At 37.5% G+C, this 12,869-nt stretch overlaps 1 protein-coding gene across 1 annotated transcript in view; it reads right to left on the minus strand.

Moving 5' to 3' along the window:
- Positions 1-12,869, minus strand: part of DCBLD1 (discoidin, CUB and LCCL domain containing 1) — a 95,714-nt gene that overhangs the window by 36,977 nt on the left and 45,868 nt on the right. The window contains exons 3-5 of the mRNA XM_036769321.1: positions 4,940-5,074; positions 3,712-3,763; positions 1,935-2,007 (exon numbers count right to left, since the gene is read on the minus strand). Coding sequence (XP_036625216.1) covers positions 1,935-2,007; positions 3,712-3,763; positions 4,940-5,074 — 260 coding nt within the window. The remainder of the gene's footprint in view (positions 1-1,934; positions 2,008-3,711; positions 3,764-4,939; positions 5,075-12,869) is intronic.

Consider the following 12,869-nt stretch of genomic DNA (forward strand, 5'->3'; position numbering starts at 1 on the left):
CAACAACAAAAAAATGACATCATTAAAATTTTTTTTTTGGAAAGAGTACATTCCCACATACAACTTCTTCAGATTCTTTTGTAAGAGCAATGTAGATCGTTATGGTCTTTTCTAGGGTTGTTTTATTGTTCTGGGAGTACTTTCACTTTTAATGAACTAACAATACCATGAAACAAGTACACAGACCATGCTCTTGAAGTTACTATCTTATACCAGCAATTAGTGGATTTCCTTAATTCTAATTTAATCACTTCACAGATCAAGCATGCAGTGTGCTTCTCAGGAGAGCTGGAGAATTTCTTAGTCAATTTCAAGTGGAACCAATGACATTATCTTCAACAAATAAGTCTGAAACATACCAGCAACCTACAGAATACTGCCAAATGTCACGGATTAGTCATAAGACTTACAGGCATGTAAAAAGGAAATAATTATCCACTATCCAATAACTGAAGTATCCCTTTAAAAACAAAGCAAAACAAAATGAAACCAAGAAACCTTCTCAGGAAAAATAAGCTTGTAGTAAAATGTTATGACAAGATTGATGCTACTATGAGATCAACTAAGCTAATGTATGTAAAATATTTAGTAACGACAAAACACTAGAGAAATGTGGCAAAGTAGATAGGGTGTGGACTTGGAGTCAGGAAGACCTAAGTTTGAATTCTCCTAATTAGTTGTGTGAGCCTGGAAAAGTCCCAGGGCCCATAGTTCCATAGGGTCACTTCTGGTTTTCAATCTGTAAACCTATGATGTTACTGTTAGAACTTGAACACTTCAAAAGGTTTGTGATTTCATCACAGTATCTCCTTAGGCTATGTTAAGCCTTTGTGTTGAACATTTAAAAAGACCAGATTTCTAGGGATATAAAATTGTAAATTGGGATAAGAAATGTTGGTACGCCCCTAACGCTCTTTTTATGTACATTGTACTCCAAATTTTAGAAGAGGAATTCTCTGATGTGTGTTTTTTTCTAGGAAGAATGCATAACAAGAGGGTTACTAAGGGACAAAAATTAGGGTAAAAGGGTGGGAAAACAACATATGAAAAGAAAGGCAATGACTAGTTATTTGCACAGAATAGTTACTGCTCTATGAAAAATCTTCATGACTGAGTATATTCTGGATGTGCGTGCACACAGGCAGCTAGGTGCCACAGGGGAATACAGAGCCCAGTCATCCATCCTCAGATACTTACTTGCTGTGTGATGACCCTGGGCAAGTCACTTAACCCTGTTTGCCTCAGTTTCCTCATCTATAAAATAAGCTGGAAAAGGAAATGGCAAACCACTCTCGTATCTTTGCCAAAAAAATCTCAAATGAAGTCACAAAGAGTTGGACACAACTGAAATAAGTGAACAACAAATATATACACACATGTGTGTGTAACATACATATTTGTATATGTATATATATCATACATACACCTATGATACATACTTATATATGTATAATATAAAATCTGTAACAGAAATTGAATAGTGTGTTGAATAATCTATAACCTGTCATTTAAAAGAGAAAATTAGTTACCGTCTTGCTATTTTGTGTTAGAAAGGTTTCTCTTTGCCATTTCACTATCAGTATGTCTGTTTATAAGTTTTATAGACAGTAAAGATATTGATAAACCTAAAGGGTCTTATTTATACTTGTGAGCTCATCTCATTTGAATAGATAAGAGAATTTGCATATCAGTATATAAAGATAGATCACCTCCAAATATAGGCAATACCCCATAAGTAGATTTTTTAAAAAAGAAAAAGACATATAAGCAAACACTGAAAAAAATTACTAATTTTAGGTTACACTTGTTTTTTTAATAAACCAGATTGGGGGGGAGGTATATAATTAAGTCAGACTCTCCCTTGTATTGAATTTAAGCAAACAATATCAACCATTTTTTTCTAAGTATCTTCTCATATTGCCTTGATTACTTACATCTCTGTATCCGTTTACCACATTCCCAGAGATATCACCTGCTATGTCTCTGCATCCAGCTGGGCAGAATTTGCTATAGCAAAAGGAAATAGAGCCGGTTAAGGTGAGGGGTTGCAAATATATCTTGCTTTAAGCAAACTTGATCTAGGACAACCTGAATTTACAAAAAAAAAAATTAGGACATGATTCTTTTGAAAAAGTATTCTCTGCTTTATATAAGCATTCATCATCATCATCTTTATAAACAGGGAGCTCATGTAATATATTTGAGATATCATTCAATTTTATTAACCATTTGTTTACACACAACTTTTCAGAACACAGGGGCATAGAAATGCAGCTAAAATAATAGTTGTCAGGGAATTGGGAGACTTGGATTCTAGCGCCACTCTTGACAACAGCTGCTTGACTTTAGGCCTATCACTGCAATTTGCTGGGTCTCCATTTGCTTTCCATCTATAAAATGAAGAGATGTGACTGGATGAGCTTCAATATCCCTTCTACCTTTAAAATTATATTATTCTGTGATAGGAAATGAGGAATTGTTGTGTGCCTGATGAAACAGAAACTGTTGAAAAACAAAACACTGAAAGGAAATTCTGAGAGTTTTAGAAAGGTGTCTCATTTTTGCTAGTTTATAAAACCACAACTGTTTGGTATACCGGGTGTTTCCAAATTGTTAGTGTAGCTTTAAGCTTTAGCAGTTTAAAACGGCATTTTAATGCAAATGTAATTTATGCTTGAACTGCTTAAAATTTTGCTGAGACTTTGGGGACAGATAACAACTAGGTATGTTAAAACAATAGGCACCAGTCCAAAGAGATAACCAAAATAGCAGTTCCTCTACTTGAGTTTCCTTTAGGTTTTCTCTGTGCTATGTTATACAATGATGCTGGCCAAATAAACAAACTTCATAATCCTTCAGTATTAACCCAATACTGTCACAGTACCAACTCAGGAAACAAAGATGCAAGAAACAAATTTAACCGATGTGAATCTGAGGCTTACATTAATTAATTATTACATTTTACATTATTGAATTAATTATTACATTTTACATTAATTATTACATTAATTTTCTGGTCACTTCTTCATATTCTCATGTGGGCCTATGTCTACCTGTGTTTGGGGAAAGTTCCTCTCTAGCAAAGAAGTGCATATAAGAAGTTCTTGGATGGGGCAGATCATGTCTGAGAATTAAGTTTACATCAACAATTCTCTGGTAGTCTTTTGACTCTACTTACCTGCCTGCCCTGACCTTTATCATTTTCCAATTTCATTAGGCACATCATACTTTTTCTATAGTTTGGATCAGTTACTAGAACAGTACAATGGTCCAACCATACCTTTCTCACATGGACCTGTTCCTTCTTTTAAGAGTGAGTAAAATGAACACCTACTGACCAGAATATTCATTACCACTAGATTTCTAAAAAAAACCATACCTAGATTGGGCCAGAAGGGCCACAAGAGTATTTACAAGCTTTGTACTAGTAACAATGTGTCTATGGCTGTACTGCAGACTAGGGAATCAGAAAAAAAATCGAAAGAATAAAAGGAGCCTTGTAAAGGTCACCTCAAATCTTCTCCAGGCCAAAGGTTAGCATCGGTACCATGAAAAGATTCTTTATTCCAGTTAGTGGGTAACTTTCGCTACTGTGATGCTGTTTTGGAAAGACCACTACAACAGCACCTAGGATGATTTCAAGAATAACCAAATACCCACTGAGACATGACTGCAGCATATCTGAGGACACTTGAAAACATCTATATTTACCTGTACTCAGTCTTCGAAGAACGGTTAGCACGATCCAAGCATGTTATTAAATCTGTCATGAGAAAAAGAGAGACTCAAAAAGTGGAATGAACTGTGGTTAGGATTCACATACCTTTAATGCTTACAGTCTATAAAAAAGGACAAAATTTCTTAAAATTTTTGCATGCAAGCTACTAATCTGAATTTTCTTTATTTAAAACAAAACAAAGGAACCCCTCCCCAAAGAAGTATGTATGTATCCACTTTTCCTTCCTTTTATTATGACTTTTCAGCTTTGACCCCCTGGGAATACACAGGATCTAGGTTCAATACAAAATATGACACGCACTACATGTCTACAATGGTCATGGCTCTGTCCACACAGTAGGGAAACAATTTTAGAAGCCAGCTGTGGCTCATGAAGAAGGTTACCATAAATATCCCATACTGGGGATAATAATGCTCTAGATTAAATGTGACAGCATGTGGTAGACACAAGCATTCTGTACAAGACAACAACAGGATGTTAAATATAAGCAAGAAACAAGAAAGAACTAAAAGATGGGTGTTTCTATGCTTCCCATTTCTGTGCCTCAGTTTCCTCATCTGTAAAATAAAAGGATAAATCAGAAGTTCTTAATCTGGAGCCCATGAACTTGTTAAAAAATTTTTGATACTGTAATTATGTTTCATAATTAGTTTCCTCTATTAATCCTGTATATTTCATTTTATGCAAGGGTGCATTCATTTTATGCATAGGTGTCACCAGATTGCCAAAGAGATCTATGATACAAAAAAAGATAAAGAAGCCATAGATTAGATGATCTTTAAGGTACTTCCCAGCTCTATACCAAACACCTTTGCTATGTACTTGTATGCATTGCTAGCACGCAGCAAATGAAGGGACTCGCCATTTGACAGAGTAAGAGCAAGTGGCAACACTTTCTATCCAAGTAGATACAACTTTGATCAGTTTTCTGGATACTCCATTTTCCAGTTCTCTTCCTCTATCAAGTTTCCAAGTGTTTCTTATCTAGGTACATTGAAATCATTCAGCTGGGACTCAGCTGCTCCTCTTTCTTTTCTAATATGAGCACAATAACAAAGAGATGGCTTTCCTTTTTTCCCCCTCATTTGCTCATTAAATACCTTGGATTAAGCTCCCAGTCATAGTGATGTGTGATCATATGAATGTTACAAAGACAGTTATGAGAGTATAGCTTTGCATCAACCATTTGGTCTGCCATACCTGGGTGATCACTACTGGCATAGGACAACAAAAACCCACGCCCAGAAATGTGGGATGCACTCTCAAAGCGAACAGTCACTTCATTAGTGTCCAGGTAGAATTCTGTGGGAATAGTCATGCTTCCACAATATGGACCTGAAAAACAAAGCAAATTTTTTGAGATCTCAAAACTTCCATAAAAATAAATAATGAGAGGGCAGCTAGGTGGTGCAGTGGATAGAATGCCTTGCCTGGAGTCAGAAAGATTTATCTTTCTGAGTTCAAATCTGGCTTCAGACACTTACTAGCCATGTAACCCTGGGCAAATCACTTAGCTATGCTTGCCTCAGTTTCCCCATCTGTAAAATGAGCTGGAGAAGGAAATGGCAAACCACTCCAGTATCTTTGTTAAGAAAACCCCAAATGAGGCCATGAAGATTTAGACATGACTTAAAAATGACTGAACAATATCTATAAATAATGAGTAGGAGCTCAATTTTTCTTAAAGGTCAAATATATCTGAGAACATCCTTATTGAAAATTCAAACCTTCATCAAAATGAAATCCTGCTTAATAATCGGACTGATGATTACTGGCTGCTTATTCATTCAAACAAGTATTCATTGGGCACCTGCCTTGGGAAAGGTTTGGATGCTCCAATGAACTAAGAAAAAATGATTTCTGGAATATGGAAATGGGCTTACTCATTAAATGTTAGAACTGGAAGGGTCTTTAGTCTGGTCCAATCCTTCATTTTACAAATGAAGAAACTAAGGCCAAAAGGAGAGGCGGCTTGGTGGTGTAAGGACTGGAGTCAGGAAGACGTGTTCAAATTTAGTTTTAACTATGTGACTGGACAAGACACTTGGCCTTAAACTCCTCATTTGTAAAAGAGGGATAGTAATAGCACCTGCTTGCCAGGGTTGTGGTGAGGATCAAATGAGAAAGTATCTGTAAAGCTATCTACCTGGTACATAACAGATACTTAATTTCTTTCTTTCTTTCCTTTCTTCCTTTCCTTCCTTCCCTCCCTCTGTTCCTTCCTAGATCTCCTGACTCCAGATCTGCAGCCTTTCTAAAATACCATGTTACCATTCCGACTGTATATGAAAAGAATACCAAGATGACTATTCTGGACCAATGAGGCAACAGACTTGTTTTTGTAAAAAAACAAACAAAAAAACAAAACAAAGAATGAGAGAAACTAGGAAGCAAAGGCAAGAAGCCACTATGAACAAAATTTAACTCATCAGAATATGGTGATCTGACACAGCATTCTAAAGCATCTTTCAGGGATCTCCGGGCTTTCCTTAAATAGTACCTATCAATCAATCAACGTTTATTAAACACTTTTTATACTGGAAGCCCTGTGTCTGCAGGTACAAAGAAAAAAGGTAAACAGTCTCTCCCTCAAAGGACTTACTTTACATTAGAAGAGGTAACGTGTGTGTGTGTGTGTGTGTGTGTGTGTGTGTGTGTGTAAAGTGGGGAATGTGGGAGTTGGAATACTTCCTGCAGCCCATTACTGCCACCATCACTGAATAACCTCTCCTCCTCTGAGATTCATTCAATCCAAATTATTCAATCAAGGACTCAGAAAGCTGTTATCTACTTACTCCCAGAACACTACTGTTCAGTGCCTGGCTCACGGTCTTCCTCTCTACCCCAACTACTGCCTTCATAATAGGAGACCACAATATACATATTGATACTCCTACAAACACCCTAACTTTCCAGTTCCTCAATCTACTTATTTCCCATGACCTACTCCTCCACTCCACCAGTTGTGGCAATGAAAATGAAGTCCAGTTAGGGAGAATGAAGTGCAGGCAACAGCTTCTTTCCTACCCATATATATCCAACAGAGTACTTGGGAATATCCTAAAATTCAAATCTTCGCATCTTTTTCTTCAGAAACCCTCAAATTGGCAGTGAGGAAAAAGAGGTGACCCTGGCTATGAGCCCCAACACAAGTCAGGTTTGATTATTTATCTCTCTTTCTATGTTACTTGATACTGCTAGTAAGTTACATGGCCATTGACTGTCATTTTGTCTGAGCCCTTATGTGATATATAGTTCAAGGCTGAAAGGAGAAACTATCCCATGAGAGTAGAATTCCTTGTTTTACTGTAGAATGAGGACTAAGACGAGTTTACAATTTTGGTAATTGCTGAGATTATTACAAAGCATACCTGCTAGACTGTCTTTGAACCTAGAAAGAGAGAATGAATAAGGAGATAAACCAGTATCTGGGAGGGGTACAGGTGGGTGTTGGTTGGATTATCCTCAAATGCATAAGAAAGGCACTGACTTACACACTCACTTGCCATAAAAGCTAAAGAAGTAGCTGAAGCTGGGGGAGTGAATGAAATTGTCAAGGGACAGACTGCACAGAGAAGACAACATCCTAGTTCAAAAATGAACCTGTCTGAAAGGGAACAGAAAGCAATGAATTATGTCACCAATATGTCTTTCAATCAATCTGTCAGCTAACAAAATGAGACTTGGAGCTTTAAAAACATCCTATCAACAACAAAGCTGTAGGAATAGCACTGTCAGTAAGCTGACACCTTCAATTCCATTCAACAAACATTTAATGTTTAGGATGTATAAGGCTCCACATTATGTGGTGTACCGGTTTAAAAAGATGGGATTGTTTTTATGGAGTTCATAACTTAGTAGGAAGGAATGAGATAAGCACACAAATCAAAGGGTAGGTAGTGGAGCTGGTTAAGTGCCTTTAACAAGAGGGTCTCCAGAAAAAGGGGGAAAAAAGTATCTACAACACACTTTTTAACTTGATCTGCCATTATTAACACTTTCTCCATGACTTTCTTAAGTCTAGTCAGAGGTAGCAGACACACTAGCTGTTCACAACCCTCCTGAGTGATGGTTGGGCCAGATTAAAATATAATTTGGAAATATTTGATAGAATAAATAAAAATACAATTAAACACAGATAAAGTTAATATGTGGTTTTTCTAAGTCAATATATGTACTTATGATCCTTATCCACAGCAATGATCAAAATAGAATAAATCACACTCATATTTGCCAATATATAAATGTCTTCACTGGAAATTTAACAATCAACTTTCCCAAGCCAATGTGAGCTGGATCTAGCACATTCCTGCAAAGAACTCTTGGGTAAGTCAGAGCACTCAGACACCACAAGAAAGATGCATCAAGTATAGAAGTTTGGGGGAGGGAGAAGTTACATTTGAATAAGGGAGAGAAGAATTTGGACTGAATCAGGACAGGTTTCAGGAAGGAGTCAGCTGGATCTTGAAGGATCAGTAGGATCAATGTCAAAAAGTAAGGAGAAGGAACGAGTAAGCGTAAAGAACCAGACATGGGAAAGGTTTGTTCAGGAACAGTCAAAAGACAAATCTGACAAGAGTCCAGGACTTATGTAACCAATAATAGGGGTTGTGGCTGGAAAGGAAGGTCAAGATCTGATTTCAGAGAGCCTTAGATGCTAGACTAGTGAGTTTGGATATCATCCTATAGGCAATGGAGACTTATAAGATTTCTGAACAGAGAAGTGACATAATCAGAGCTTGAAAAATCAAATATATACCACACTAATAGACACAGTATAAGTGAACAGATTTTTAAAATTGGCTCTCCCCATTGACAAAACAAGCACGGGAAGTAGAACCACTTTGAGGCCATGGCTAACTAAACCATGAAGTCAAATGAAAGCAAAACAAATAAACAATAACCAGACATGAACCAGGGCCAGAATGAATGAATCATAATTAGACTTTCCCTACACCTCTTAACTTCACATACTGAAATAGAATGTGCTTAGTGTCAAACTCACCTACCCAACATCCTCTTTTTGTCATTCCTTATTATTTTGGTGAAACCCACAGATAAAATTAAAATGTTTTCTTGTTTTTAGGCTTCATCTTTTAAGGATTAAATCTTTCCATATCTGTGCCATATAAGACATTTTTATTTTTCTGTAATTTGAAGGTGTTATGAAAGAAAGCAGATGGGAAGGACAGGAGAAAAAAAAAGAGAAATATCACATTTAAATTACACAGTATATGTATTTTTATGATTGTTAACCAAGACTTATCATAAGCACTGCACTTTGATTCAGCAATACCACTACTAGGTCTGTATCCCAAAAACATAAAAAAGAAAAAGTGGGGTGGGGTGGGGGGAAAGGACCTATTTGTCCAAAACTATTTATAGTAGCTCTTTTTGTGGTGGAAAAGAATTGGAAATTGAAGAATGTTCATCAATTGAGGAAGGGCTGAACAAGTTGTGGTTCATGATTGTAATGGAATAATACTATTATGCTACAAAAATGACGGGCAGGATGATTTCAGGAAAACCCGGACTTCCATTAACCGATATGAAGGAAGCAGAACCAGGAGAACACTGTACACAGTGACAGCGATGTTGTATGATGATCAACTACGAATGACTTAGCTATTCTCAGCAATATAATGATCTAAGACAATTCCAAAGGACTCAAGAGGAAAAATGCTATCCACCACCAGAGAAAGAACTAATGGAATCTGAATGCAGATCAAAGCATACTATTTTTCACTTCATTTTTTTTCATAGGTTTGGGGTTTTTTTTGGTCTATCTTCTTTCACAACATGACTAATATGGAAATGTGTTTTGCATGATTGCACATGTATAACCTATATAAAATTGCTTACTTTCTCAAGGGAGGGAAGGAGAGAATTTGGAACTCAAAATTTTAAAAAACAAACGTTAAAAATTGTTTTTACATGAAGTTGGGAAAAGACATCACAAGCATGGTAGGAAGATATTAAATTGAAATAACATTGGATCTGGAGTCCTAGGACTTGGGTTCAAATACTACCTTTGATACTTACTACCTGTATGACTGCTGGCAAGTCATTAAACCTTCTAGACCTCAGTTTCCTCTTCTGATGAGAAGGATTTGGACTATATTCCCTTAAGTCTCTTCCCAGCTCTAAATCTAAGATCCAATGATCCTAAGCACAGCAATACGAAACCTAGGTCAAGTCACATAAGTGAGTCAGTCAAGAGTCTTGAGCAGAAACCATAACTCAGGTGCCCAGGCCTGTCTTTTCTCCTAATTGAGTTCTAGAGAAACAGAAGTGAAGGCCCAGCCCATTTTTCTGATGGGGCCCTATCTACATGATCTTTCATTTAAATGTGGCATTCATGAGCATAATACTGCTTTAATAAAATGAACATTTTTCCTTCCTCAGTATTTACCAGCTTAAAACAGTTACATCAATAACATTATGTGAACAACCACCATCCATCTCAACATTCTAGATCTTTTACAATACCCCTTCAGCAATGGCTTAATTTGGTTTTTCAGTGAAGATGCATCTGAACAATTGCCTGGACCATGGGAAATAAAGTAACAAAATATTATGACGCCTTATAGGTTGCCTGAGCAGAAAACAGTGCTAAGCAGCTCATTAAAGGTGTGTGTATGTTTGTGTGTGAAAATGTGTGTGTGTGTGTGTGTGTGTGTGTGTGAATTGCTTGTGTCAAATAGAGGGTTCCACAATGGACACAGCCTTTAAAATTTTTTTTTTGGACAGAGAATCAAAGAAAGAAAATTTGAAAACACATTTCACCCCTTATCCTGCAGGAATCCAACTCTCAATATTATTACAAAGTGTCATAAGAACATAAGAATGTAGAAGAAAGGTCTTCTCCACCCACTCTTCTTAATCTCTCTCTCTCTCTCTCTGTCTCTTCCTCTGTCTGTCTCTCTGTCTGTCTTTCTGTCTGTCTCTCTGACAGACACACTTAGATAATGCACATTTATTTGAAAAAGTTAATCATAGTCATAGTGATACTAGACTGTGGATAGGGTGGGTCTCTGTTATATTGCCCAGGGTAAAATAGCTAAATCAACGACTGTCAGCAGACTTGACATTCTCAAAGAGGCTCCAACTTGTAATAAGAAACATTTAATGATTATAAACTCAGAGTTAGAAGGGAAGTAAATGTGGAAGAAAATGGACAGGCCATGATAAGTAAAAACAAATTGATGAGAAGCCACAGGAAGACCTTACCTAGAAGTTTGGCATTTTGAAGTTAATTATTATAATTTGGTTTTGATTTTTTTATACTCTGTACCCCCATCCTTGAGCATTCTCAGCTATGATCAAATTCCTTATTACTACAAGAATTTTTCAGAAGAAATGCTTCCAAATAGCTTGCTGACTATATAAATGACATATACATACGCAAGTGTGTGTGTGTGTGTGTGTGTGTGTGTGTGTGTGTGTGAGAGAGAGAGAGTATGTATACACATATTTATACCACCAGTATCCTTGGCTTTCTTCAAAACTCAGCTCAAGTACCACCTTCTGCCACAGACCTTTACTGGTCCGTCATCTGTTAATGCCTTCCCTACTTATATTATCTTCTATCCACTTTGTATATCTTGTATGAACCTAGTTATTTACATTTTTCCCTTCCAGAAGAAGCTAGCTGGTGCAATAGATAAAGTCCTGGGCCTGGAGTCAGGAAGACCTGAGTTCGAATTCCGCTCAGACACTTACTTGCTGTGTGAACCTAGGCAAGTCACTTAACCTCTGTCTGCCTCAGTTTCCTTAACATTAAAATGGGGATAACAGTAACATTTACCTCCCAGGGTTGCTGTGAGAATCAAATAAAAAAATATTTGTAAAGCCCTTAGCACAGTAGCTGGTACATAGTAGGTGCTTAATAAATTCTTACTCTTCTCCCTCCCCTCTTCCCTCTCTTCTACTACAATGTGAACTCTTAGAGGGCAGGGCTGTTTTTGTCTGTCTTTGTATTCCTAATGATTAACACTGTGTTTGGAAGATAGTAAGTGCCTAATTATGCTTGTTGACTTGATCTAATTCTGCACATTAATAGGTGGAAGGGAAATCTAGCAGAGGCCTCATAACTATAATTCACATAGTCACCTATTTTGAAAGGGATTCCTATTCAGATAGGAACTGGAGCCAGATGACCTCTGACCTGCCTTCTAGTTCTGTGAATCCCTAAGTCTATGAACCATGTCTTGACAGATGTATCTCCAGGCCTCATAAGACTGAACCCAAACACATCAGAGGGAAACATCCACGTGCAGCTAATGCCTAAGAGGAGGCTTCAGGATTAGACCAATAAGATTCTGGGCATGTCTGTACACTTCACAAGGCTAGACGTTGAATTTCTCCATTTATAACTTCAAGCCAGCATGACGGCTAACTCAAGTCTAATTTCCCAGGAGTGCATTCTTTTCCAATTAGCCAACAAGCCGCTTCACTCCTGCGGCTAGTCAACAGTTAGACAAGAACACCCAATGCTCTGATTGATGGCAAGTGAGAAGCCCTGGGTCACTGGAAGGGGCAGCAGGGAATTCCACTTGGAATGCCGTTCTAAGCGCCATTGTAATATCAAGTCCAGGGCCTAGCACCCAATGGGCTAGCTACACAGCAGAATGAAGTAGTGAGCACCTGGAAGTGAGAGAGAAACCAGGGTTCAAAACCTACCACTCATGTTTACTAGTCACATGATCATGGACAAATGACTATTTGTGCCTCAGTTTCTAATCTATCAAAATGAAACACTGAGGTGATATGGATATAGACGTATAAATGTACATAAGTATGTTATATATAATTCTGTTTGCAAAGCATGTGTGTATGTATATAGTGCTTTGTAAACAGAGGACTATACACATACTCTTTAAATTACGGCCAAATTCTCCATGAAGACGGCAGAGGAAATTCCAGATCCTACTCAAGGAAAAGCAAGAGCTACCACAGTCTAGAGGAAGTGAGCAGGCACATTTCCTGGCTGTATTAGGGAAGACAAATGTGCTTTGTAACAGGTCAGTCCAGAAGCCTTCAGTTACACTGAAGTCTATGAACCATGTCCTGACGGATGCATCTCCAGGCCTCATAAGACTGAACCCAAACACATCAGAGGGAAATGTCC

Source organism: Trichosurus vulpecula, chromosome 7 (assembly GCF_011100635.1).
Source record: "Trichosurus vulpecula isolate mTriVul1 chromosome 7, mTriVul1.pri, whole genome shotgun sequence".
In the NCBI taxonomy this organism is placed as follows: Eukaryota; Metazoa; Chordata; class Mammalia; order Diprotodontia; family Phalangeridae; genus Trichosurus; species Trichosurus vulpecula.